This window comes from Bidens hawaiensis, unplaced genomic scaffold (genome assembly GCF_021521415.1).
Source record: "Bidens hawaiensis isolate Kalapana, Puna unplaced genomic scaffold, B.hawaiensis_p1.1 tig00046368_1, whole genome shotgun sequence".
Classification (NCBI taxonomy): Eukaryota; Viridiplantae; Streptophyta; class Magnoliopsida; order Asterales; family Asteraceae; genus Bidens; species Bidens hawaiensis.
Genome location: NW_027498284.1, coordinates 71,170 through 95,935, shown reverse-complemented (window position 1 = coordinate 95,935; position 24,766 = coordinate 71,170). Strand labels below are relative to the sequence as shown.

The 24,766-nt window shown below is 36.6% G+C and overlaps 1 protein-coding gene across 10 annotated transcripts; it reads left to right on the top strand.

The window, feature by feature from the left end:
* Nucleotides 1-296: 296 nt before the first annotated feature.
* LOC143596420 (uncharacterized) lies at nucleotides 297-21,350 on the top strand. 10 transcript variants are annotated; one of them, XM_077075207.1, is made up of 39 exons: nucleotides 297-418; nucleotides 862-923; nucleotides 1,246-1,361; nucleotides 2,591-2,740; nucleotides 3,880-4,082; nucleotides 4,170-4,339; nucleotides 4,442-4,506; nucleotides 5,661-6,038; nucleotides 6,184-6,368; nucleotides 6,449-6,546; nucleotides 6,654-6,839; nucleotides 6,929-7,109; nucleotides 7,204-7,368; nucleotides 7,459-7,502; nucleotides 8,269-8,325; nucleotides 8,460-8,556; nucleotides 8,657-8,829; nucleotides 8,913-9,126; nucleotides 9,237-9,362; nucleotides 9,467-9,556; nucleotides 9,796-9,912; nucleotides 10,024-10,104; nucleotides 10,198-10,305; nucleotides 10,499-10,668; nucleotides 10,796-10,874; nucleotides 10,987-11,061; nucleotides 11,202-11,299; nucleotides 14,139-14,246; nucleotides 14,525-14,810; nucleotides 14,890-16,108; nucleotides 16,160-17,091; nucleotides 17,195-17,365; nucleotides 17,466-18,116; nucleotides 18,196-18,369; nucleotides 18,482-18,658; nucleotides 18,727-19,020; nucleotides 19,789-19,914; nucleotides 20,203-20,433; nucleotides 20,536-21,350. In XM_077075207.1, exons 1-39 carry the CDS (start codon nucleotides 305-307, stop codon nucleotides 21,178-21,180), a joined length of 8,616 nt encoding a protein of 2,871 aa, XP_076931322.1. In that variant the 5' UTR covers nucleotides 297-304; the 3' UTR covers nucleotides 21,181-21,350. The 10 variants fall into 10 exon arrangements, with proteins under 10 accessions (XP_076931322.1, XP_076931323.1, XP_076931318.1 ...); XM_077075208.1 differs by having other exon boundaries at nucleotides 14,890-17,091; nucleotides 20,536-20,937; nucleotides 21,037-21,350; XM_077075203.1 differs by having other exon boundaries at nucleotides 5,664-6,038; nucleotides 6,187-6,368; nucleotides 14,890-17,091.
* The last annotated feature ends 3,416 nt before the right edge of the window (nucleotides 21,351-24,766 follow it).

Sequence of the window (24,766 nt, the reverse complement as noted above, 5' to 3'; positions counted from 1 at the left end):
AGGATAGGATAGGATAGGATAGATCAATTCACAACCGGCTTCATAACTGCAATTCATCAGAGGTACTTCCAACTTATAGCTGGAGTTTAGGTCTTTTTATGGTATTACAAACCCTAGACATTTATTATTATTATTATTATTATTCTTACACCATCTGCTTCAAACTCTTGCCTGCCTGCCTCTTAAATTAAATCTATCTTAATATGGACTCTCTCTCTTGTTCAAAGATTTCTTTCGTAACTAATTTATTTGCTGTTTTAGCTTCTTTCTTCTTTCTGTTTGTGCTGCACTCATACGGCTAAACATGGCGGCCGCGCCCACACCGCAGAATGTTGAGATGGAAGCGGCAAAGTTCTTGCATAAGCTTATTCAGGAGTCCACTGATGAGCCGACAAAATTGGCTACAAAGCTACACGTGGTATGTCATGTTAATATTCTAGTAGCTCACTACTTGTTTAAAACTAATAATAAAATCAAAATCATTATATCAAAACTTATGGGCTATGCAGTTAATTCAGTTTTCGCGCTGAGATATCGCTCATTTTAGTATCATGCATAACTTATATATATAGTCTCCTACCATTAACAAATTAACCTTTTGCAACTTACCAAACACTAACAATTGTAGCAAGTAGGAACTGATTAAGACTAAAACACTAACATTATTAAACACTAAAAATTGACATTTAAGTCTTTAAAACTGATATCTGGAAGTCAATATATCAAGTGTGGTAGAGTTACCATCATTGAGTACAATTAGGATGCCTTAAATAACAAAAAAGAGCATTTTTCTTTCGAGACAAAATTAGTTGTAAATTTTGTTTATTGGCTTTCAACATATTCATTTTCATTGGTTCACAGATTTTGCAGCACATGAGATCCAGTGGAAAAGAAAATTCAATGCCATACCAAGTTATATCACGGTAAGATCATCAACAGCATGACCATATACCCTAAATTTATTTTTATTGTTATTATTATATTCAACCATTATGTCACACCATACAGTTAAATCAACCTTCATTCTCTGAGCTTCACACACTATTCTTTGCGTAAATTTATTCTCTTTGCAATTACCATTGAGACGGCAATAAAGTATTAGGTCTTGACCATATGGTTTGTTCTATGTTTTTCCTCACATATCTAATAAAGTAATAAGGCTAAAAATTTGCGATGCATTATACAATTTTTTTCAAATTTCATTTCTTTTTATTTCATTTGATCTTATACTTCTATTGTCTAAAGGGCTATGGAGACAGTTATAAATCAACATGGTCTTGATATGGAGGCTTTAATGTCATCACGGCAACCGTTGAGCAGTGGGGCTCAAGCTGGTGAATCATCTCTATCCCAACTTGCAGGTACACAAGTATTATGTTCTACTAGCCTTGGTTTTAAATTGCGCGCGTATTGCGCGCATATTGCGCTGATGCGCTATTGCGAGGTCGGGGCGCATCAACTGCTGCGATGCCTTGGGGTTACATGTCGCGCCAATATTGCGCCGGATTTCGCGTATTGCGGCCCTTTGCGTAATGCGCTCTGATGCACGCAACATGTAATTAGGGCTAGAAATCAGACCTTTTCAATTAAAAATTGAGTTGGGTCTTTTAGTTATGGAAGTTATTACCTAGCTGGAGATGATAAAGAAGTCTTGTATAGTCATGGAGAAAGTTTGTAGAGGGAGTATCGATGTAGAAGGTTGGGAGAAGGAGGTGGCGTCTAAATTGATATATAAACCCTAAAATTTTAATCATCTGCTTGTACATCAAGCTTGTAAATCTGATCTAATGGCTTTTCTTATATATAAAATATTATGGGCCTAACAATTAGCAGAATTTTCGTTTACTGCTTTTACCCACGTTTCCAAGTTAATAGCTAAATTTTAGTTTAGGTAAACAATCAGCAAAACTGTTCATTTATGTTTATTTACTCATATTTTTTATTTTTTTAAAGTTTAAATGTTAAGATGTTAAAATATCATGTATAATTATTTTTTAGAATTATTTTAACAAAGAACGCATCAGATACGTGATGCGCTCGCATCGCGCAAAACGCATTGCGCATCGAATTTTGGGACATAACGCATCGGAGCGCTTCACGCTATTTAAAACCAAGGTACTAGCATAGTTATTAAAAGCCCTCGCTTCTTGCGCCTAGGCCATTTTTGAGGCGAGGCTCAATAATTGCGCCTCTAGTTCCTAGGCAAGCGCTTCGGCATTGTCTATGACAGGAACATGAGAAGATAAAAGCCGAACAAAAGAAATGCAAGGAGTGCTATTGAAACTTAGATCTAGGAGAGGTCGAAGGAATTACATTGAATATTCTGTTATTCAAGTTTTGAAGTTACATTTGAATCTTGACTATTTTAGAACTCTTGATACTAATTAGATGATATTACATGTTATATAAAATAACCTTTATTTATTTTATTGAAGAATAGTATCATTTTTCATATACGTAATATACTTTTTATTTCCTTTTTAAGTGCGCCTAGCACATTTGATAACGATGTCTACTAGTTATAGTTTGTGTTGTTACTATGTTATCTCATTTTGCTTATTTAAACTAACAGGGTGTAATTGATGTTCAGGTTCTTCACAGCAAAATGCAGTGGAAAATGATTTGAAGAAAAATTTAAGTGCTGAAGATACAAAAAATTCAGCATTTTCAGGCAAACCACTGCACGTTCCTAGCAGTTTAGGACATGGCATTTATCAAGGATCTGCAAATCAGCTTACATGCGAGTACTATAATTCAAAGTCTTCACATATTCTCAAATTTTGGCAAATATTTAGGAATTTTGTATGCTTAGTGTTCTATTTTATACCAGTTTGTGTTTTCATGCTTGGACTGAAGCTCTGAAATAAGCATATAATGCATATTTGTTGTTAATTGATCATAACCCTTAATATCACGTTTGGTACATATGTCCTACTATATGCAAGTGTGCCATATTCTTTTATTCCAAGTTAAACCTGTTGACATGATATGCGTTCGATTGTTTTTTAAATGGCATTTGGCACTCGCAGGTATTAGAATTTGTAAGCCAAATCTTTAAAGATATTAACGCTCTCTCTTTATTCAGACTCACTTTCTTTTCTAAATTGCCAACTTATTTTGCTGTAACTTTAGGTATTAATCTCTACCATCTTGTTCATATGCATGACATTGACCCTCTAAATATCAGTTGCAAGTTACATCCATCAGTGGCAACACACCATCATAATTCAGGTTTTAAAATTTTGTTAGAATATATTTTTGTTGGGTTTCATTGGTTTTTGTTCATAAGTTTTTATTCAAACTTGCATGGAATAAGCTTACTTCAAAGTCTCACGTGATGTTGCATGGCTGGCATTGAAGTACAAAGACAAACATTTTATTTTTATGCTTATTTAATAGTTTATTTGTTGGACTTGGTAATGGTTTGACCCAACTATTTGGAAGTGTCCGTTGAGACTTGCATGTTGGATAAAAGAGAGTCAATAGCTTTTACCAGACCTTTTGTTGAAATTGTGTTTCTTGTTTGCTTTTCTGTTGCATTGTAAGGCTATAAATGTGTGCCTTTTTAGTCTTTACTTATTCTCTGCATTCTCTTTTGTTAACTTTATTGTTGTTTCATATTCACATACAAAACTCTTTCAAGTACTCACTCTACTTGCTTCTTCAAGCCTGATAACCAACAATTATTGCATGCTATGTTACCTGAGGATTTTTATATGAACTGTTGCATGTGCTATATTTGTTCTTGGAGAGCAGATGCATCCATACGTATGCATGCATAATACTTGGTTAATCATGATGATTTATGGTGTTGTTGGTTAAATCACACTTTTCTTTAAGAAGGTAGTTTGTAATACTTTTTATTTCTTTCAATTACAGCTATGAAGAGTCATGGATCAAATGCTGGTACTTCTGGTTCATATGAATCAGCAGAACCTGGGAACCCAAGATCCATGCAGTTCAACACTTCATATGATAACCAGAATGCGTCAATGATGATGCATAAAGGCCCAACTGGAAAGGCATTGGATCATGAAGGCGGGCTTATAAATGTAATGGCAAGTTCAAATAAGACAGTTCAGGTATGGCTATTTTATCTTATGATCTCCAACAGTCCTACTGTTTTATAATCATATTTTGGTTTTGTTGAACTGTCCTTTTTCTCACAGGGTGGAATTTCAAACAATGTTGCTGAAATGGGAATGCTTCGAAGTGAAGCTTCGAGAGATACTGGAAAATTACCAGCTGTACAAGCTCCTTCTGTTGGGCCTTCCATGCCCTTTAAGGAACATCATTTAAAACAACTCAGAGCTCAATGCCTTGTATTTTTGGCTTTCAGGTTATACTAAAGAAACATATTCAAAATTTCTTCCTTACATTGTTCAACATCTGACTGTTCATGGATGCCCACAACTATAACATACTGTCTTTTTACATATAGGAATAATTTAATGCCGAAAAAGTTGCATCTTGAGATTGCACTGGGGAACGTCTTTCCCAAGGAAGGTAGTTGATCTTTTCTGCTCTTAACCAAGACATTTTGTTAGGCTTCTAAAACCGAACGAAAACGAATGGAGCATATTGTTCTTAGTTTAACTTTAAACGAACAAATGACCGAACACGAAAAATTAAACGAATGAGGTTTGTTTGTGTTTGTTAAAAAAAGAACATGTTCGTGTTCATTTATGTTTGTTCTTTGTATAAACAAACAGTTCACAAACATAAACGAATGAGCATAACTGAAAGTTGATGAATGAACATAACTGAGCTAAAAGTTGTTAAAAGTAATGTGAAGGGTAATGTGTTTGGCTTAAAAAGTTATTAAAACTAGACTAAGTTTTATTGTGCCAAAAATATTAAATGAGTATATTCATCATCATCATCATCATCATTATCATCATCATCATCATCATCGTACTCAGTATATCCCACCAATAGCAAAACTATGGTAGGGTATGAGGAGGGTAAGATGTAGACAGCCTTACCTCTACCCCATAGGGATAGAGAGGCTGCTTCCGGTGAGACCCCCGGCTCGATAGTAGTTTTGCATCAAGCCTTAGACATAGGGCACATAACACTCAATCATCGGGACACCGGCTGATCGATGCATGTACCCTTGTCTTTCGGCTATCAACGCCACCACATGATGCCTGATTAACCTTCCGTCACTTTTAACGTTATTTTCACGAGATTAGTAAAATAACGTCAAAATTAGTGCAATTTCACTTTTGCCCACCCGAGGGTTCACACATATATACATTATATACATTAAATGAGTATATTAATGAACGTTAATGAAAGAAGTTAAAACAAACACAAACCAACAGAAATAAATAAACGTAAACAAATGAACATTAAAGAATTTAAATGAACGAACGTTTATGGGCATAAATGAATGAACGAGACGTGTTCATGTTTTTCGTTTAAATAAAAGAAACAAATTTTTTGTTCAGGGTTGTTCGTATATTAAATAAATGAACATAAACAAGCTTCCTGCCGAAAGGCTCAGCAACCAATCACTTTACGTTCGGTTCGTTTACACACCTGCATTTTATCATGTGTCAAACCGTGACTTTGTTTCTTTCTACAAAGATAACATATGAGAGACCTTGTTATGTGCCGTCTACCAATTGACTTTATGCAAATAATAAATGTATTAGCAGATATATCTAGCATTGATCAAAAGGGAAAAGATCAATCTATGGGGCCTGGCTCTTCAAGCAGTGTATTTGTTTCAGATACGAATCTTTTGAGAGAAGGCGAGAAACTTGATAGGATGGTAGATAAAAATGATCTATCTGGTCTTCCTGAACATGGGAATAATATAATCCCAAGGAAATTTGAGACAGACGTGCAAACATTTGAAGCAAAAGAACCACAGGCTCCTGCAACCAAATTGGTCCAGTCAGATCCTGCTAACATCGCACCACATGCAGAAAATCGTCATGGTCATACTCATTTGCCAAGTTTTCCTCTAAGTGAAAGGCAGATGATAATGCCAAAGAATGCTAATATTCTGGAAAAGGATGTAACGCTCGGTGAGAACAATCACTTTTTATATACAATCTTTTTGACATCCATACATTTATAATATTCCTTCAAACATATTGCAAGTACATAAATCTGATGAGAGTTGGCCGAATTTTTATTTATTTATTATTGTTATTATTTTTTTTTGCGTAGCAGGAAACAATCACGATGGTGAAGATACTTCTGAACATAATACAGCACCAGCATCACCAAAGTATACTACATCTGAAAAGTGGATTGCAGATTGCCAAAAGAGGAAAGTTGCTGCTGAATATAACTGGGCTGTTAAAAAGAAGAAAACAGAGCAAAGGATCTCGGGTTGTGCTGAGAAATTGAAGGTCTAGTTGAATTAAAACCTAAATTGATAACATGGCAAATAGCTGTTTTGCTGATTCATGTTTTTACAATGGTTATGCAGGAAACAGTTAGCTCCTCTAAAGACATTTCTGCAAAAACCAAAAGTGTCATCGAGTTAAAAAAGCTTGAACTTCTAAATCTCCAGCGTCGCCTCCGGAAGTAATTCCTTTTCTTAATCTTATTTACGGCTTTTTTAATCCTGTTATCTTATTTAAAACCAGGGTCACTAACCATCCATTTAAATCATATTCTCAATTCTGTTGCAGTGATATCCTGACTGATTTTTTTAGACCTATATCTAATGAGATAGATCGCTTGAAATCAGTTAAGAAACATCGGATAGGCCGAAGATCAAAGCAACTTGAGAAACATGAACAAAAGATGAAGGACGAACGTCAAAAGAGAATTCGAGAAAGACAAAAGGATTTCTTTGGTGAATTGGAGCAGCACAGGTGTGTGTATATAACCAATTTACTTGCCAAAGTATGTATTCATATTGGTAGGAAATAATTTAATAATTTAATTTTAAATGCTGTTTTAGGGAAAGACTAGAAGATCTATTCAAATATAGGAGAGAACGGTTGAAGAACTTTAACAGGTATGCAAGAGAGTTTCATAAAAGGAAGGAAAGACTTCATCGCGAGAAGATTGACCGAATTCAACGGGAAAAGATCAATCTTTTAAAAGTCAATGATGTGGAGGGTTATCTTCGAATGGTTCAGGTAAATTGTAATTTAATAAACTATTAATATAATTTAACCAACATGCACATCTTAAGATCATATGATAAATAAGTTGAAATACTTTTCATTCCAGGATGCAAAATCGGATCGGGTGAAACAACTATTGAAAGAGACTGAGAAGTATCTTCAGAAGCTTGGATCTAAGCTTAAAGAAGCAAAGGTTATGGCAGATATGGATAGCGTAAATGACAGTAGTGATTTTACAATTGAAAACGAAGATGAAACAGATCAGGCTAAGGTACTTTATCTTTTGTTGTATATTTGTAAAAGGTTCACCTAGATTGTTTAGTTGTTTTTCTCTGTCATTAAAGATTATTGTCTTCTGCAGCATTATATGGAGAGCAATGAAAAGTACTATCTGATGGCTCATAGGTATTTAAATTTCTTCCATCTCTGCTCAAGTTGTCATGGTTTCTGATGATTGGCCTTGTTGAGATAAATTTTTATGCTTCTCAAAGTTGTATATATGTCTCTTCGATTTTCGTCTCTATTCATTTTGATAATATACAATAAAAAGTATGTCTTTCTTTTTTACTTGAGCATATATAATTTTTTCAGGCGATATTTTAAAAATTTATATGGTCTTTTCTTTTTGCATGGTTTAGTCCTTCAACTTTGTTTTGGCTCATTTAAAGCCTGAAACCTGAATGAAAATGTCTTCTTTTTAAAACTGAATGAAAATGTTTTTTTATAAATATATTTTTTTAAGTTACTGGATTTAATAGCATGCAAAAAGGACATCTTTATTAAGTTTTAACAAGCTAAAGTATATAATCATGCAATAAAAAAAGGTTTTTATGGAGTCCAACTTTGTTTTGGCACAATTTAACTTTGAAAACTGAATGCAAATGTCTTTTTTTCCAACCGAATGAAAATTCGTTTCTTATTAACTTAAGGGATATAAGCACATGAAAAAGACCTTCTTGTTAAGGTTTAACAAAAGTATTTAGTCACGCACTAAAGAAATGCTTTCACTGAGTTTTATAAGTTAATGGACCCATCCTCGCAAAATGTGGAGGCACATAGTGTTTTTCTGTAATTTGCCTAATTTTCAGACAAGAAATTTTCCCTTGTGCGCCTTATTAAAAACATGGATTCGTCTTTAATGGGTATGTATTATTTTGTTTATTTGATGCAGCATCAAAGAGACTGTAGCGGATCAACCAAGTACTCTTGTTGGTGGAAAATTGCGAGAGTAAGCTGTAGAAACATTATTATAGCATTTTAGCTGCTGTCTATTCGCTAAAGCGATTTGACAGATTAAATTTTAGAAAATAAACTGGATAGGTTTCTCATAATGCTCAATATTTGTATGTTGTTTGTCCTCAGGTACCAGATGAACGGGCTGAGATGGTTACTGTCACTATACAACAATCATTTAAACGGAATTCTCGCAGATGAAATGGGACTCGGAAAAACTGTTCAGGTGTTCTAATCTCTCATGTTTTTGTTGGTTTTATGCGTTCGTGTTTCGAGTAATATGTTACTAATTGGTCTTTTATGCCATTTATGTTTCATTGTTGCAGGTTATTTCCTTACTCTGCTATCTGATGGAGCATAAAAATGATAGAGGGCCCTTTTTGGTAGTAGTGCCATCTTCGGTTCTACCTGGATGGGAGTCAGAAGTTAGCTTTTGGGCCCCAAGCATGAACAAAATTGTGTATTCTGGACCTCCTGAGGAGCGCAGGAAGTTATTTAAGTATGTGTTCTGAAATTGTAGTTGTTTGAATCCTAGGTTCTATTAAGTTTTAAGTATATTGAGCCTTGTTTGAATCACTGCAGGGAGAAAATTATTCAGCAAAAGTTCAACGTTCTTTTGACAACATATGAGTATCTCATGAACAAACATGATAGACCAAAACTGAGCAAAATAGATTGGCACTATATTATAATTGATGAAGGTCACCGCATAAAGAATGCTTCTTGCAAGTTAAATGCGGACTTGAAACATTATCGTAGCTCTCACAGATTGCTTTTGACTGGAACTCCTTTGCAGGTTTGTCCTTTTTTATTGCAAGTTTAGTCTTTTCTTATTGCATATTATCTGCAATTCACGCAAGCATGCTATTCTTTGTAGTAAAAAATGTTACCTGTCTCATTTTGCAGAACAATCTTGAGGAGTTGTGGGCACTTCTTAACTTTCTGTTGCCAAATATTTTTAATTCGTCAGAGGATTTTTCTCAGTGGTTCAACAAACCGTTTGAGAGCAACACAGATAGCTCCCCTGAAGAAGTGAGCCTTATATTTATTAGCTATAGACATTATCTTGTTTATAAGTCACAAGCTGTATTTTTTACGAGTTTGTGTAACGAGAGTTATTTGTTTATGATGTTTAGGCTTTGCTTTCTGAGGAAGAGAACCTGTTAATCATAAATCGTCTTCATCAAGTTCTGCGACCGTTTGTGCTTAGGAGACTGAAACACAAGGTTCTTCATTTGGCATTTTCGTTTATAGTGACTCTTAAAGGACATCACATGATAATGCTATCAGTATCTTGTTTAAATGCACTTTGTGCACTCAATGTCTCGAATATCGCCGCCTTCAGCTTTTAGCTTTACATTTTAAGCTCACATCTATGTCTCTATTGAGCTGAGTCAAGCTCACTTGCTAAGACGCCTCTTATCTCCCTTTTCAGTGACAATTCTTATTTATTGTGCTTTGTTAGGTTGAGAACGAGTTGCCTGAAAAGATAGAGAGACTTGTAAGATGTGAGGCTTCTGCATATCAGAAGCTGTTGATGCAGAGGGTAGAAGACAATCTTGGTGCATTTGGTGTTTCAAAGGTTCGTTTTTCAATAACTTAACCACTTTTGCTGATAGAATTAAGTTGCTTTCTTTTTGTAATTAGCTTATTAGCCTTTTAAGATATCTTTGCTTTGTTTCCTTTCCACTAGGCTAAAGCAGTGCACAACTCGGTTGTTGAACTACGGAATATATGTAATCATCCTTACATTAGCCAGCTACATAATGAAGAGGTTGTTCTTTTTCTTTTTTCGTTCTGCTATAGTTGATGTGACTTCTTTTTGGTGTCATTTTTGTTGCTTACTAATAATTTTGTTTTATTCCAGGTTCATGAACATGTTCCTAAGCATTATCTTCCAAATATCATAAGGTTTTGTGGGAAGCTTGAGATGTTAGATCGGCTACTGCCGAAGCTAAAAGCTACAGATCATCGGGTATAATATTCTAACTGAGTTTTGGTAGCTGAATTTTGAGTATTTTTCTTGTTGGGTCTAGTTTTCAATGCTTTAGCTGCAATAGTTGATTAGGTGTGGGGTAGACATGATTATTTACTTTTAGTAGAGGCACTTGTAAGCATGCCGGTCATTCTTTTGTGTTTAGCTACTTATATTGCAAGTCGTCGTGCAGATTCTTCTATTTTCAACAATGACTAGGCTGCTTGATGTTATGGAAGACTATTTGTATTGGAAACAGTACAAGTACCTTCGCTTAGATGGACATACATCCGGTGGCGACCGTGGGGCCTTAATTGATCAGTTTAACAATCCAGCATCACCATTCGTTATATTCCTGCTAAGGTGATCGACATTCTTGTTAGCTGAAGATTCTCTATTGTGATGATCATAAATCTAATCTCTCATTTGATGTATAACATTTGGTTATATGTTTGTAATAATGCTGAGCATTTGTTCATGTGATTTATAGCATTCGTGCTGGAGGCGTTGGGGTGAATCTTCAAGCTGCGGATACAGTCATCATTTTTGACACAGATTGGAATCCACAGGCAATAACACAGATACATGCATACATATAAACATATACTAAGCATTATATTTATGTAGTACATTGAAGTTTTTCTTGTACTCAATGGTTTTTGTGTCCCTCACTATGGTTAGGTTGATCTGCAAGCACAGGCTAGGGCTCACAGAATTGGTCAGAAGAAGGATGTACTTGTTCTTCGGTTAGAAACTGTATGTATATATACATCAGGGCTTGTGTAAATTTTCAGTTTGATATGTCTGATATCAAAGTTTTCTTTTGATTACAAGAGAAAGTTAAGATGTTTCGTAGATTCTAGTTCATAAAAACATAAAAAATGTGTTGGTGTTAGGTTAAATCGGTAGAGGAACAAGTTAGAGCTTCAGCCGAGCACAAGCTTGGAGTTGCTAACCAGAGCATAACTGCTGGTTTCTTTGACAATAACACAAGGTATCATCATATTACTTTTGTGTTGTTCTTGTTAATGACATCATACACACATGTATGTACGTGTGGTAGTTGGGTCTTTAATATGAGTATATGTATTATGCATGTGAATCATGAGATATATGCATGTGAATCATATGTGCAACATGCACACAGATAATGTCCGCGTGTGCTCATTAGTATATATATATATGATTGGGATCACGTGAGAACCATTTTGAAATTAAGAACCATTTTGGACCACAAAAAAAACTCTCTTAAAAAAAATTTATAAAACAAAAAAAAAACGCAAAAATAAAAAAAGTAAAAAATTTTTTTTTTTATCTTTTATCCTGGTTTCATAAAAAAAATAATAAAATATATCGGTTTAGCAAAATTACATATATGTATAATACTTATTCTTTATACACATATGTACAATTAAGATAAATGATAATGTACATATGTGTACATTATGTAAATGGAGATTAAATAAAAATATACATATGTGCATAATTAGTTTTTTTTGATGAAACCGGGATGAAAAATAATTTTCTTTTAGTTTTTTTTATTTTAAATTTTTTCATTTTTTTTGTTTAATATATTTTTTAAATATTTTTTGTAAAGGGGTATCAAAATGGTTCTCAAAGTTCTCAATTTTAAAAAGTACTCTTAGGATCCACACCATTTATTTTTTATCAATGGTTTATACTTCGAGTGGCTATCTAGTAAGTAAATAAAAGAATGAGGACTTTAACCAAACTGAACAAGGGTAGTAATGGAATTAAAGATCAATCTTAATTTTCTAACCCTCTCTCTTAAACCACGTCCTTTTCCTTTTTAGGTTTTTATTTTTAATAAAGAACTGAGGGTGTTCATGATCTTATATTTTATGATTATTTTTCATCTTAATTTATAGAGATTGACATTACTCAAAAGGCATATATTAATATAAGTATAAAGTATTCTAGGACGGCACATTTCTGAATTTTGCAAAATTATAATTTCTACACATGATATGTAAATAAACTATAGGCTTTAAGACTTACGTAAATATGTTTTGAGTCAATGCACATCTATGTTATTGAAATACAAACGCAAAAAGTATGCATAATCTTGTTTAATATATGCATTTAACATAACTATTTATGGCCTGTTTGGTTGCATAATCTAATTCCATTCCCTGATATGTTTGGTTGGTAAAGAAAAGGGATCTGAATTTGAATTACTTTCCAGTGAAGTCCTTCAGTTAATGGAATTCATAATCCTAACACAAGGGATTGACTAGGATTTTATAAGATTACCTAATTAACCCTAAACCATTACTACTTCTCATCAGTCATCTCCACATCACCGATAATTTCTCTGGCCACCACACACCAACAAAATTCCGGCCACCACCAACAACGTAAAGATCTGTCACGTTTTTCAATTCAAATTCTTCAGGTGACAATCGATTTCATGATAGGGATAAGACGGGAATAGAGAAAAGAAAGAAACACGTTGAAGCGAGGGGTAGGTTGAGGCGGTGCCGAGCGATGTTGGTGGTTGTAACTAGAGACGGTGGCCGGCGGCTGGTGACTTATGAAGAATGAAAGCATAACTGAGTTTGTATCTTGGATTTATATTTATTTCTTTAAGGGCACTTGTGTCTTTTTAAGTATATTTCCGTTTTAATTCCTGTCCACAAACATATAACCAAACATGTTAAGGATTCTAAAGGAATTTCTTAAATTCCAATTCAAATTCCAATCATAGTTGTCAATAGCGGTGATAGCGGGCGCTATAGCGCGCTACGTAGCGATGCGTCTATAGGCCGCTATATACTAAATATCGGTCATTTAGCGTGATTATAGCGGTATTTTGATTTTGATTTTATTTTATTTTTTAATATAAAAAATGTAGAAACTTATTTTCAAGGCTTGTTTATCGACCAAACAGCTGCACCTTCCACAAGTTCCACCGTAAAAGCTTATTTTGTGGATGTAAACCCTAATTATTTGCTAACAAAATTTCTACTCCTTTATCGCTAAATATGAAATAGCGGTCGCTATTTACCGCTATTCGCTATTGACAACTATGATTCCAATTCCCATATAAATTCCAATTCCAAATCCAAAACATTTTGCCAACCAAACGCCCCCTTACATATGCGTAAATCTTTTACATATATGTATGTAAATTATTTACACACATGGCAATTTTTTTCCTACACATTCCATTCTTTGTTTTTTGTTAAGAGATGACAAAGAGAGTTCTTAAATGATGCTAACCCATGTATATTAAACAAATTTACAAATGAAAAGTTAGATATATGCATTTTATTAGATGTTTTAAGAATTTCATTTTTCTAATATGTAGCTTAGAGATGACACACACACGGATTTAATTAGAAGAAAATCACCAATGCATATTAACTAGATGGATGAATGAAAAAAAAAAAGTTTTAAAGCTAAAATAATCGTTATGGTAAAATAAAAATAGCGATAGTAAGAGATGATTAAGGAAATTCACTTGCTTGAGATAACTACCGGATACCAATACTAAATTACTTGGATACAATATGTGTACCATATGTTTTAAAATATGTAATTACTTGGATTCTTAAATATTTGTAGAAGATTACCTTTTTGTCTTCATATGTATTATAATACTGTATAGATATTCATCATTTGTGTGTGACATGCATTACATATCATGTTTGTTTGTGTGGCGCGCACATACGTAATATGCTAATATGCACAACTTGTGTGTAATGTACAATTTACCATGGGTGTTGTATCCACACATACATATTATAGATAGACACATACACATTTTATTGAAGATAAATGAGTTGAACGTGCCATTAACTATATCGTAGTGCGGAAGACCGAAGAGAATACTTGGAGTCTCTGCTGCGGGAGTGTAAGAAAGAGGAAGCTGCTCCTGTTCTAAACGACGATGCTCTCAATTATCTCATAGCCCGGAGGTATGTACTTTGACTTGGTAATACCAGGATCTCAAACGTTTAACTCTCGATCTCATTGTTAAAATAGCATATTACATCAGTTATCTATTATAATAATCTGGATTTACAAGCAAGAATGGACAGTACAGACCAAATTAACCTAACTGATTACATGATCAACAACCACAGTAATCCATTGAAGTACATGCTAATTAGAATATTGTATACTACTTTATGTTCTACCTTGCTATATTTCTTTTTATCAGTATCCTTATTAACTGTAATTTTGATGATGTCAGTGAGTCTGAAATTGACATATTTGAAGAAATTGACAAAAAAAGGCAGGAAGAGGAGCAGGCTGTATGGAAAAAGATGGTTTTAGAACAAGGAGGGACAAGTGGTGAATCCATACCTACACTTCCTTCTAGGCTTGTAACAGAAACCGAAATGAAATCATTCTGTGAAGCTATGGAGGCAATTGAAGTTCCAAAACCTGTGCTTTTACCCGGTATTGGAGGTAAAAGAAAGGGAGAGCTTGGAAACTTAGACACTCATAATTATGGAAGGGGTAAACGAGCAAGAGAGGTTAGTTAATGCGTCAAATAAAATAACATTAGCTCAAAGGTGAACTTAATGATTGTTATTGTTTGTGGTACTTAATTAGGTGCGCTCTTATGAGGAGCAATGGACAGAAGATGAGTTTGAGAAATTATGTCAAGTTGAAGCACCTGGTTCCCCAAACGCCAATGTAGAACAGAAAGAAAAGGGTTTGCCTATTGTCAAAACCGAGTCGAAGGTGGTTATTGGTGCAGAAGGTCCAGGATTGTCAAACATACAACCAACACAACTTTCCGCAGACATAAAACCAACACAACTTTCTGAAAGTACTTCAGTTCAAGTAAATCCACCAAAACGGGGCCGTGGAAGGCCTAAAAAGAACAAGACAGGAATTGCTTCATCTCCAATTGGCCTTCCAGTTTCTCCAGTACCTATTTCGCATGCTGTTAAAGGTGTTACTCCTCATATTAACCCTCCTGGAATACCAACTGTTCCTGGCTCTCACTTGAATGTTACTAGCCCTTCTGGTTCCAGTTCAAAGCCTCATGATGCTGGGAAGTTAACGGTTGCTTTGACTTCTGCTACTACTGCCACCTTGACAGCGCCTCCTGGTTTTCAGCCAACAACAGATCATCCTCCTGGTTTTCAGCCTGCAGCTACTACAAGTTATAATAAAGCATTAGCCCCTCCCCCAGGCTATCAACCACTCATAACTCCTCCTGGTTATCAGAAGATCACACCGCCCCCTGGATTTCAACCAAAGATATCTTCACCCCCTCCTACTCCTAGCTCTCAAACAACCCCTGTTCTTTCTAGTTCTCAGTCAACACCTGTTGCTCTTTCCAGTTCTCAAACAACCCATATTGTTCTTCCTAGTTCTCAAACAACTCCTACTGTTCTTGTTGGACCTCAGTCAGCCACCACTGGTAACACTAATACACCTACCGGTACACCTTCAAACTCTACTTTACAGGTGGTTCCTGTCTCACTGCCAATGTTATCTCCGACCTCTCCCGATTCTCTGTCTACTTTATCTCCTGCAGTCACATCGGGTCGGAGTAGAGGTAGGGGTCGAGGTAGAGGTCGTGGTCATGGTAGAGGTCGTGGTCATATAGTTGAAAGTGAAGTTGAAACGCCCCCACAACCTCAACGTAGGGGTAAAAAGCAGAATCATATTGTATTAGCTATTCCTGGTGTTCAAAGTTCTCCAATCGGTAAGCCAGAAACCGGTTCTCCAGTCGGTAAGCCAGAAACAAGCTCTTCAGCCGGTAAGCCAGAAGCCGGCTCGTCAGCTGGTGTGCTAGAAGCCGGGAAGCCAGAAGCTGGTTCTGTAGCCAGTAAGCCAGAAACAGGCTCTGCAGCCGGTAAGCCAGAAGGTTCTGCAGCCAGTAAGCCAAAAGCTAAGCCAGAAGTCGGTTCTGTAGCCAGTAAACCAGCAACAGGGTCTGCATCTGGTAAGACAGAAGCCGGCTCTATAACCGGTATGGCAGAAACAAGGTCTTCAGTCAGTATTCCAAAAACAGCTTCTACAGTTGCTTCAGCTACTGCTTCTGAAACAGGCAATAAGCCTTCGGTTTCTGAGCCAACTCCTGCAAACAAGGTCAGCAACACACCAGTTGCGGTGATAGTTGGCACTCCTGTAACTGTAACTTCTTCTGAAGTCTCCAAATCTGATATAGCATCACAAACATCATCACTTCCTGCTGCCTCTGTTGGTGAGACCGTGGTGGATCCTAATGCAGGGACCACACAGACAGCGAGTTTTGGGTCTGTTGGATCTGAGCCCACTGTGTTACAAACTTTGAGTCCTCAAACAGCCACGCCACCTGTTACCACTCTAGTCAGCTCTCTCTCAGTGACTCCTGATTCCGCATCGAAAAAAGGGAGAGGAAGGGGAAGAAGGGATCAAAATGCAGTGGAACCACGACCACCATCAACTCGTCGAAGAGAAAGGAGGAAGAAAGATGACGCTGTAGATGCGCAGGATCAGAAATCTAACGAACCTTCACCGAAGAGAACACGCGCTTCTTCTCGGAGAAAAACTGTTGCTACAAGAAGTATGGCACGTAATCAGGCTTCTGAAATTGCTGAACCATCGCTGAAATCCTCACCAAACATGAAAGAAAAGTCAAGCACATTGGTCAATGTTGATACATCAAGCAAGGCTGCTGTTGCTAGCAGAGTTGATTATAGTACCCCTGGGGAAAAGGTTGGACCAGAAAAGGTTTTGGTGGCAAAGTTTCATGATGCTGTTGAAATTGCCAAGATCAAGGAAGATTTGGATCCCAAGGAATCAACAAAGTTGGTGGTTAGTGCATGTGCATTTTTTTTACATGCTTGATCCAATATGAGACCTTAAAACTTATAAAACAAGCTTGTGTTTTAAGGTTGGTTTTATATGTACTGTGCAGGGTGAGAAAGAGTCCAAATCAGAGACTTTGGAGGAAAAAGAGTCAGAACCATCAAAAGAAGTTGAGCTTTCAAAGGCAGAAACTGAGAAAGAGGAACACGTGACAGGGTGCAGTGCTTTAGAAGATGCTGACAAGGACAATATAACTGAAAATAAAGTTGTTGAAAAAAAGGTATTACATCTCATTGCTTTTGGTTTCTAAATCTTGCTACTGCATTTAGTATGTTTGTAGCTTCTTTCTTTTCCTAATAATCTTATTTGTTTATGTGCAGACCGAAGAAAAAGATTCTGCGATCATTGATGAAGACACTGTGGAGGCTAAACCTGTTGATGAAAGTGTTGTTGAGAAAGATCCTGCAGTCCAGGATGTAGACACTGTGGAGGCGAACCCTGCTGAAGAAAGTGCCGCTGAAAAAGATCCTGCAATCAATGATGTAGACACTCTGGAGGCTAACCCTGCTGAAGAAAGTGTTTTTGAAAAAGATCCTGCAATCAATGATGTAGATAATATGGAGGCTAACCCTGCTGAAGAAAGTGTTGTTCAAAAAGATCCCACAATCAATGATGTAGATAATATGGAGGCTAACCCTGCTGAAGGAAGTGTTGTTCAAAAAGATCCCGCAATCAATGATGTAGACAATATGGAGGCTAACCCTGCTGACGAAAGTGCTGTTCAAAAAGATCTTCAAAAAGATCCCGCAATCAACGTTGTAGACACGGTGGAAGCTAACCCTGTTGAAGAAAATGTCGTGGAAACAGATTTTGCAATCAATGATGTAGACACGGTAGAGGCTAACTCTGTTGAAGAAAATGTTGTCGAAAAAGAGTCTGCAATCAATGATGGAGACACTCTGGAGGCTAACCCTGCTGAAGAATTTGTAGTTGAAAATGTTCAGAAGGAACCAACTCCTGCTGTGCAAATGGTAATTTAACAGTGTAACATGTATGATTCTTTATTTTTCGTCTATGTTTATATGCAACGGCTTGTGTATAATTGTGCAGACTGGAATCACGGAAGAACCCCTTTCAGAAACTGCACTTGCTAAAACAACTGAAGAAGTTTCACAAGGAGAAGTTGTACATGAGGAAAAGGAACAAGAAGTTAATGATCCTATAACAGAAATTGCGGGTGATACTAACATGACATCGTCGGAGTCCGCCATTACACAGGTTAAGGTCAAACTCACTTCACGTATGTAGACTTGAACGACCACTGAAGACCCCCCCCTCCCTTTTCTTCATTTTCTTGTATGTTTATATGCAACGGCTTTTGTATATCATTGTGCAGACGGGATTCACTGAAGACCCCCCTTTAGGAACTGAACCCGCCTCCCCTAAACTGACTGAAGAAGTTTCACAAGGAGAAGTACCTGAGGAAAAGGAACAAGAAGTTAATGATCCTATAACAGCGAACACAGGTGATACTAACATGGCATCATCAGAGCCTGCCATTACACAGGTTAAAGTCAAACTAACTTCAGTTATGCAGACCGTATTTCTACTTGTATTGTTGTATAAATATGAAGTGTGCAGGTCGGTAGAGATGATGTTGCAACCGTTGAAGGAAAGGACGTGGTTGAGACGGATGCTATATCTGTGGATGCTTTCCAGACAGAAACAGCAAGTGACAAAGCAACATTGGAAGATGGTGTTGCATCAGATGATGTTGTAAAGACTTTAGCTGGAGCTGAGAATAATGAAGATTCTCTTTCGGACGCCAATGTCAAACCCTCTGAAAAGGTTGAGGATACCTCTAATCCTCCGGAAGAAAATGAACATGAGAAACTAGTGGGAAACAATGATGCATCTGATGGTATTAAGGAGAAGGTAAATGAGAAACATTAAAATAGTAATGATGCTATATGGGTGTCAATTGTGTTAGGTTGTGGGTTTAAATGTTCAACCCTAACACGACCCATATTTTGTTTGTGTGAAAAACATCAACCCTAACCCGCACACACTTGAAATCATGTAAGTGAATCACGGCCCGTTTAACCTATTTATTTAAATGGGTTGGTGGATAAATCAAGTTGGGACGTGTTAATCGGGTTGGTGGGTTGTAAAAAATATGGATGAAACGGGTCATAGTCATGCTAGTAGTCGACCTGTTTACTTAGCGGGTTAAGCATGTCAACCCAAACACGACCTGTGTAGATAAAATGCCAATCTCAACATTACTCATCTTTTAAACGCATTATATATGCCAACCCAGAATCTGATTATTTCCGTGTCGCGTTCGTGTTGTGTTTTTGTCTTTTTGAGTCATGACAAATTGAGTAATTTTGGTTTTGGTCAAAACTGGTCAGGTTAGGCTGCCTATAAAACATTTTGTCGAAATGTTAAGCTGGTAAGTGTGCAGATATGATTACTAGAATTGCATTATTTTGGTAAGATATAAGCGTTTAATAGGTTTTATTCTATGGAACATAGACTCTAGGCGACTTTTGACTTGCTTGGCTTGGTTCATAAGTTTTGTTTTTGGCTATTTATATAATGGTACATTTAACTTAATCCTGAAGTTTCTTAAAGATTCTACTCACGAGTGGATGCTTTTTATATTCTAATTTAATTATATGTGTTTGATGAACTTTGTAGGTGGAAAAAGAAGATGATGGGGTCACAGCGATTGAGATAGATAGCAAATTTCCTGAAAAGATGGAGGTTGTTGGTCAAGATGTGACCATAGAGCAGCAATCAACTGAAGAAGCTCCTGCTGCACAGGTATACAACATACAGTCATACCATTGTCTTTTATTGCATTAATTGTTCTTTGTTATATATATATGAAATTAACGTGCTAAACGTGAAAATCAAGTATAGTAATTATATAATTACTCTGATAATTACTCTATAATCTAATTACATAATTACTCTACTTGTATATATTTAATTACTCTACTTGATTCTCACGTTTAGCACGTTAATTTCATTTGTACGTTAACCTTCCTATATATATATATGTGTATATATATTGTATAAATATTCTTAATCTAACTGTTTTCCATTTAGGAGGAAACAATAGTAGAGGCATCTGTAACCATCGACATTGATAGTGCCATGCTGGTGGAGTCAGAAGCCAAACCTTCTGAAGGGCATAATGATTCTGTGCAGGTAAAGGCACTACCAGACGAAACAGAAAAACCAGATACCGATACAAAAAATATTATTGAGTTAGAAGCAGCCATGCAAGTGGAAACCGAATGCGAGAATCTGAAAGAACCAGACGCTGATGTCATGCAGGTAAAAACTCTTTTATCACCTTTCATTTCATTTATTGATACAAAATCTTATCGCTATAATTTCTAATCATTTTTTATTCATGTTTTCATCTGAGTGTTGCAGACTGACGCAGAATCCCCGGATAATAATCCTTTGGAGGGCAAAAGTATCAACATTGAAAAGGATCACAAGCCTCCGGTTGAATCCGTGGAAGCGATAAACGAGCAGTCAGTTGCAGAAGGATTCTCAACAGATGTGAAACTAGAAGTTTCAAGTGAAGTGGCTAAAAAAAAACAGGATGTTGTAGCAGAAGATTCCAGTGTGGTTGTTGAACAAGGCAAAAATGAGAATTTGGACTCGAACACCGATGAACATGAAAATGATGATATTATTCCAGTTGCAGATGAGGTAGAACACAAAGAGGATGAGATTACAGAAGCTGATAACGATGTGACTCCAGTAGACAAAGAACAAGAACAAGTTGATGCTACGGAGGAACAACAAGATGACAAAAAACAAGAGCAAGTTAATGCTACGGAGGAACAAGATGACCAAAAACAAGAACACGAAGTTAATGCTACTGAGGAACAACAGGATGACAAAGAACAAGAAACGGGTCCAGAGAACTCTGTGGTGGTAGGAGATGCAGAGGGTTCTAACTCGGGGGCTGAAGTAGCTGTGAAGAAACAGGAGGAAGTTGCTGGAGAAACGTCTGTGAATGATTCTAAAACCGAGGGTGCAGTTGAAGAACACCTAGCTGATGAGTAGGATTATTAGCTGTTATTAAGTTATGGTTTAGTGTTTAGTAAGGGATTTGGTGATATAAATGTGTTGGAAGTGCAGTACTCTATAATTTATATGTTATGTTTTGAGACATGTTATTTTGGTATTCTGTAGACATTAAAGTGTAGTATGTAACCAATGATTATATTATGCTACTCGACTTATTATTATTTTATGTGAAGTTTTAGAATATAGTCAATCTAACTCTCACCGTTAGATTATGATTCTTGACATTTAACTTGAATCCTTTCATCGGTAAAAACATGAATTTGATTATCGTCATTGTATATATCCATAATCCATTTCTTAGATAACAATCAATCATAACCAATATTTTTAGTAACCTTGATGTATTGCCCATTTGTTGACGATTATAATGCATAATGAACGGTTTAGAATTATCTATTACTCGTGTATGCTTAAATATGATGTAAAAGAACGACAGATGTATATATATATATATATATATATATATATATATATATATATATATATATATATACTAGTTGGATACCCGCGCGATGCGATGGCGGTGAAAATTTACAACGCGGAACTCGTTATCTGTTATTTTATTAATCTTTTTGTGATATATTGCATAGTAGGTTTGTTAGTTTTTTACTCGTGACATCATTCACTTCCGCACACCAATAAACGACCACATAAATACGAAAACATATGTCATATTTTAACATGATTCTACGCATCAACTACTTGTTTCGAATGTTTAGCGGCAACATCCGGGCTCTTTTATCGAGGAAATGTCCCCGTTGTTGCTCTAAAACTTTGTAGTGACAATTCAATCAAATTAGTTTGACTGTTGACCCATTTGAACATACGCAACTCCCTAAATCATAATTTTCGAATATTTGAATCACTATTATAAAATACTTGTTTTGGAAACATTTTTAACAAATTAAATATTACAAAAAAAATAGCTAGAGATTTAGGTGGAAGTTTAAAGAAAGGAGACCACCTTGAGTGTATATCCTTGCTTGTGGGCAATCTTGGCAACCACTGTAACATTGTCATAGGCATAAATCCATAATGATGTATTCATATTTCTTCACGCTATATCTAAAATGAGGCTCCCGAAACAAATGAATTATTGACAATTAAGAAATAAGAAATTATGATGCATAGCTTCATTGAGTACATCAAGAACAAGCTTTTACAAAGCTAAAACTTTCTCCGCATTAAAACTTGAATAAGAAGCTTTTGTTATCCTTTGACTTAACATATTGACAAAAAATGTTTGACTTATTCCACTTTTAACACCAAACAAGGTTTAAGTTTTGTAACTAAGGACCATATTATTTCAGCGGGTACTAACAATTACTTTTTTATTTTTGAATAAGTAAATTTTGATTCTAATTAGAATTATGATCTAATATGCAATAAGATTGATTATCTAATACTGCATTAAACAACCTATTTTCGACGTAAGTCGAGAAACTGTATCTCAACTACCACAATACATTTCTCCTTTCCATATTATCGTAAAGTCTTTCAAAAAATCCACTACCTACTATCTCCATCACAATGTCTCCCTCAAACACAATAGCCCGTACATATGATGAAGTATATCCTAATACCATTAACGTCAAATTCCTTCCCAAGGAATTCCATGACCAATAGCTGCATATAACTACCAAAAAACACAAACGTGGTCCTTGTAAGGAACTACCACCATATAACTCTTAGCTGATAATGATGCCACCATTATTATAGGAATTGATATAGCCTAATTAGTTGCTTAATATTTGCTCTGTATATCTTTTCCATATTCATGTATATCTCTTCCTATTTTTCGGTTGTATGATGCCTATTTAAAAGGCCTTTGTAAATCAATGAAATCAAGAATTATTGACCATAATCTCTTTTATGGTATCAGAGCCCTAGGTTCTGAATACTCCCGTTTTTTTTCTCTTTTCACTTTTCTGATCACCTGCTGTTTCGACAGCCTCTGACCCTATTCCCTGTTTCTTTTGCTGCTGTTCCCATGGCTAAAGATGATGCCACAGCAGAAAGTTCTCTCAAACCTGTTGCTCTTCACCCAGCCACTCGGTCACGAATATTCAAACAAAGATTCGGACCCTCGATGGCTCCAAGGTGACTTATTCATCTTGGACTAAACTTTTCAAACTCCATGCCACTGCCTATAAGGTCCTCGATCACTTTGATAATACCCCACCTCCACCTAAAAACTCAGTCGATTATACATCGTGGAAGGAAATTGATGCCCTCGTGTTGCAGTGGATTTATAGTACCATATCAGATGACATCCTAAATCGGGTCTTGGAAACCGAAACAACAGCACGTGCTGTGTGGGTCAAGATTGAGAAGATTTTTTTGAGTAATAAGAAAGCACGCGCGGCTACCCTGGAAACTAAATTCGTTAATCTCACATTGTCAGCCTGTTCTTCTCTAGACGATTACCGCCAACATTTGAAAGATCTCGCTAATCAACTTGGAGACGTTGATCAGCCCGTGACCGATTCTCGACTTGTGTTACAACTGGTACGTGGCTTACCCGCTGAATTTGACACTACCGCCTCTCTTATCAATGCACAAGACACTGACTGGGATCTAGCACTAAGTATGTTGCAAGATGAAGTTATTCGCCAAGCTGCACGCCAAAGCACACAATTTGTCCTCCTCACCCCTCAAGCCCCAAATCCTCACCCACCTTCTTCCAACCAGCCACCACCCTCTCAGCCTTCCCACAACCCTAACCCGCCACCTCAAGGTTACCAACGAGGTCGGGGACGGGGTCGTGGACAAGGTTACCGTGGTCGCGGAGGTCGAGGACGCGGGGGTGGACGTTTTCAGCAGCCTAACAGCGGCCCTTGGTCTTATCAAACAGCCGGGTACCCTCAATGGGCTTGGTGGAATACGCCTCCATGCCCGTACCCAACTCAGCCAGCATGGGGCCCTCTTTCCGGTCAGCAGGGACAACCTTCTACTCCGCAGGCTAACTTCATGTACCAGCAGCCTGATCAGAGTCAGTTCCCTCCTGCAGCCTCTTCGGTTCAACTGCCGCCCGGATACAATGCTTTGTGCCCGTCCGATCTCTAGGCTGCTTTCACAACCATGCAACTACAGCAACCGGACCCCACTAAGTTCATGGATACTGGGGCTGAACGACACGTCACTCAGGATCAAGGTATGATTCAACAACCTTTATCTTCTCCTGTTAGTAGTAAAATTTTGGTAGGCAATGGTCAATGTTTACCAATATACGGATCCGGGACAGGTTTTCATACCGTCTTCAACCGCACATACATCCTACCTGATATCCTTTACAGCCCCAAAATCATTAAAAACCTTATCTCTGTTAGACGTTTTACTCACGATCATAATTTGTCTGTTGAATTTGACCCGTTTGGTTTTTTTTGAAGGACCTAACAACTGGACGAATTCTGTCGCGCCACAATAGCACCGGGGATCTCTACCCATTCACCGCTCCTCAGCTTCTGCCCTCTGCTTGTTTCATCACCACTACTTCATTACCTTGGCACGAGCGTTTTGGCCACCCTGGTGCTCAAGTTTTGGATGTTCTTAGTCGCAATTT

Excerpts from the sequence above, each read along its gene's own strand:
- LOC143596420 (XM_077075198.1), top strand. The coding sequence starts at position 305 with ATGGCGGCCGCGCCCACACCGCAGAATGTTGAGATGGAAGCGGCAAAG. Across the intron at positions 7,369-7,458 it reads ATGAAACAGATCAGGCTAAG|CATTATATGGAGAGCAATGA; the intron begins GTACTTTATCTT and ends TGTCTTCTGCAG. Across the intron at positions 9,913-10,023 it reads GTGCATTTGGTGTTTCAAAG|GCTAAAGCAGTGCACAACTC; the intron begins GTTCGTTTTTCA and ends CCTTTCCACTAG.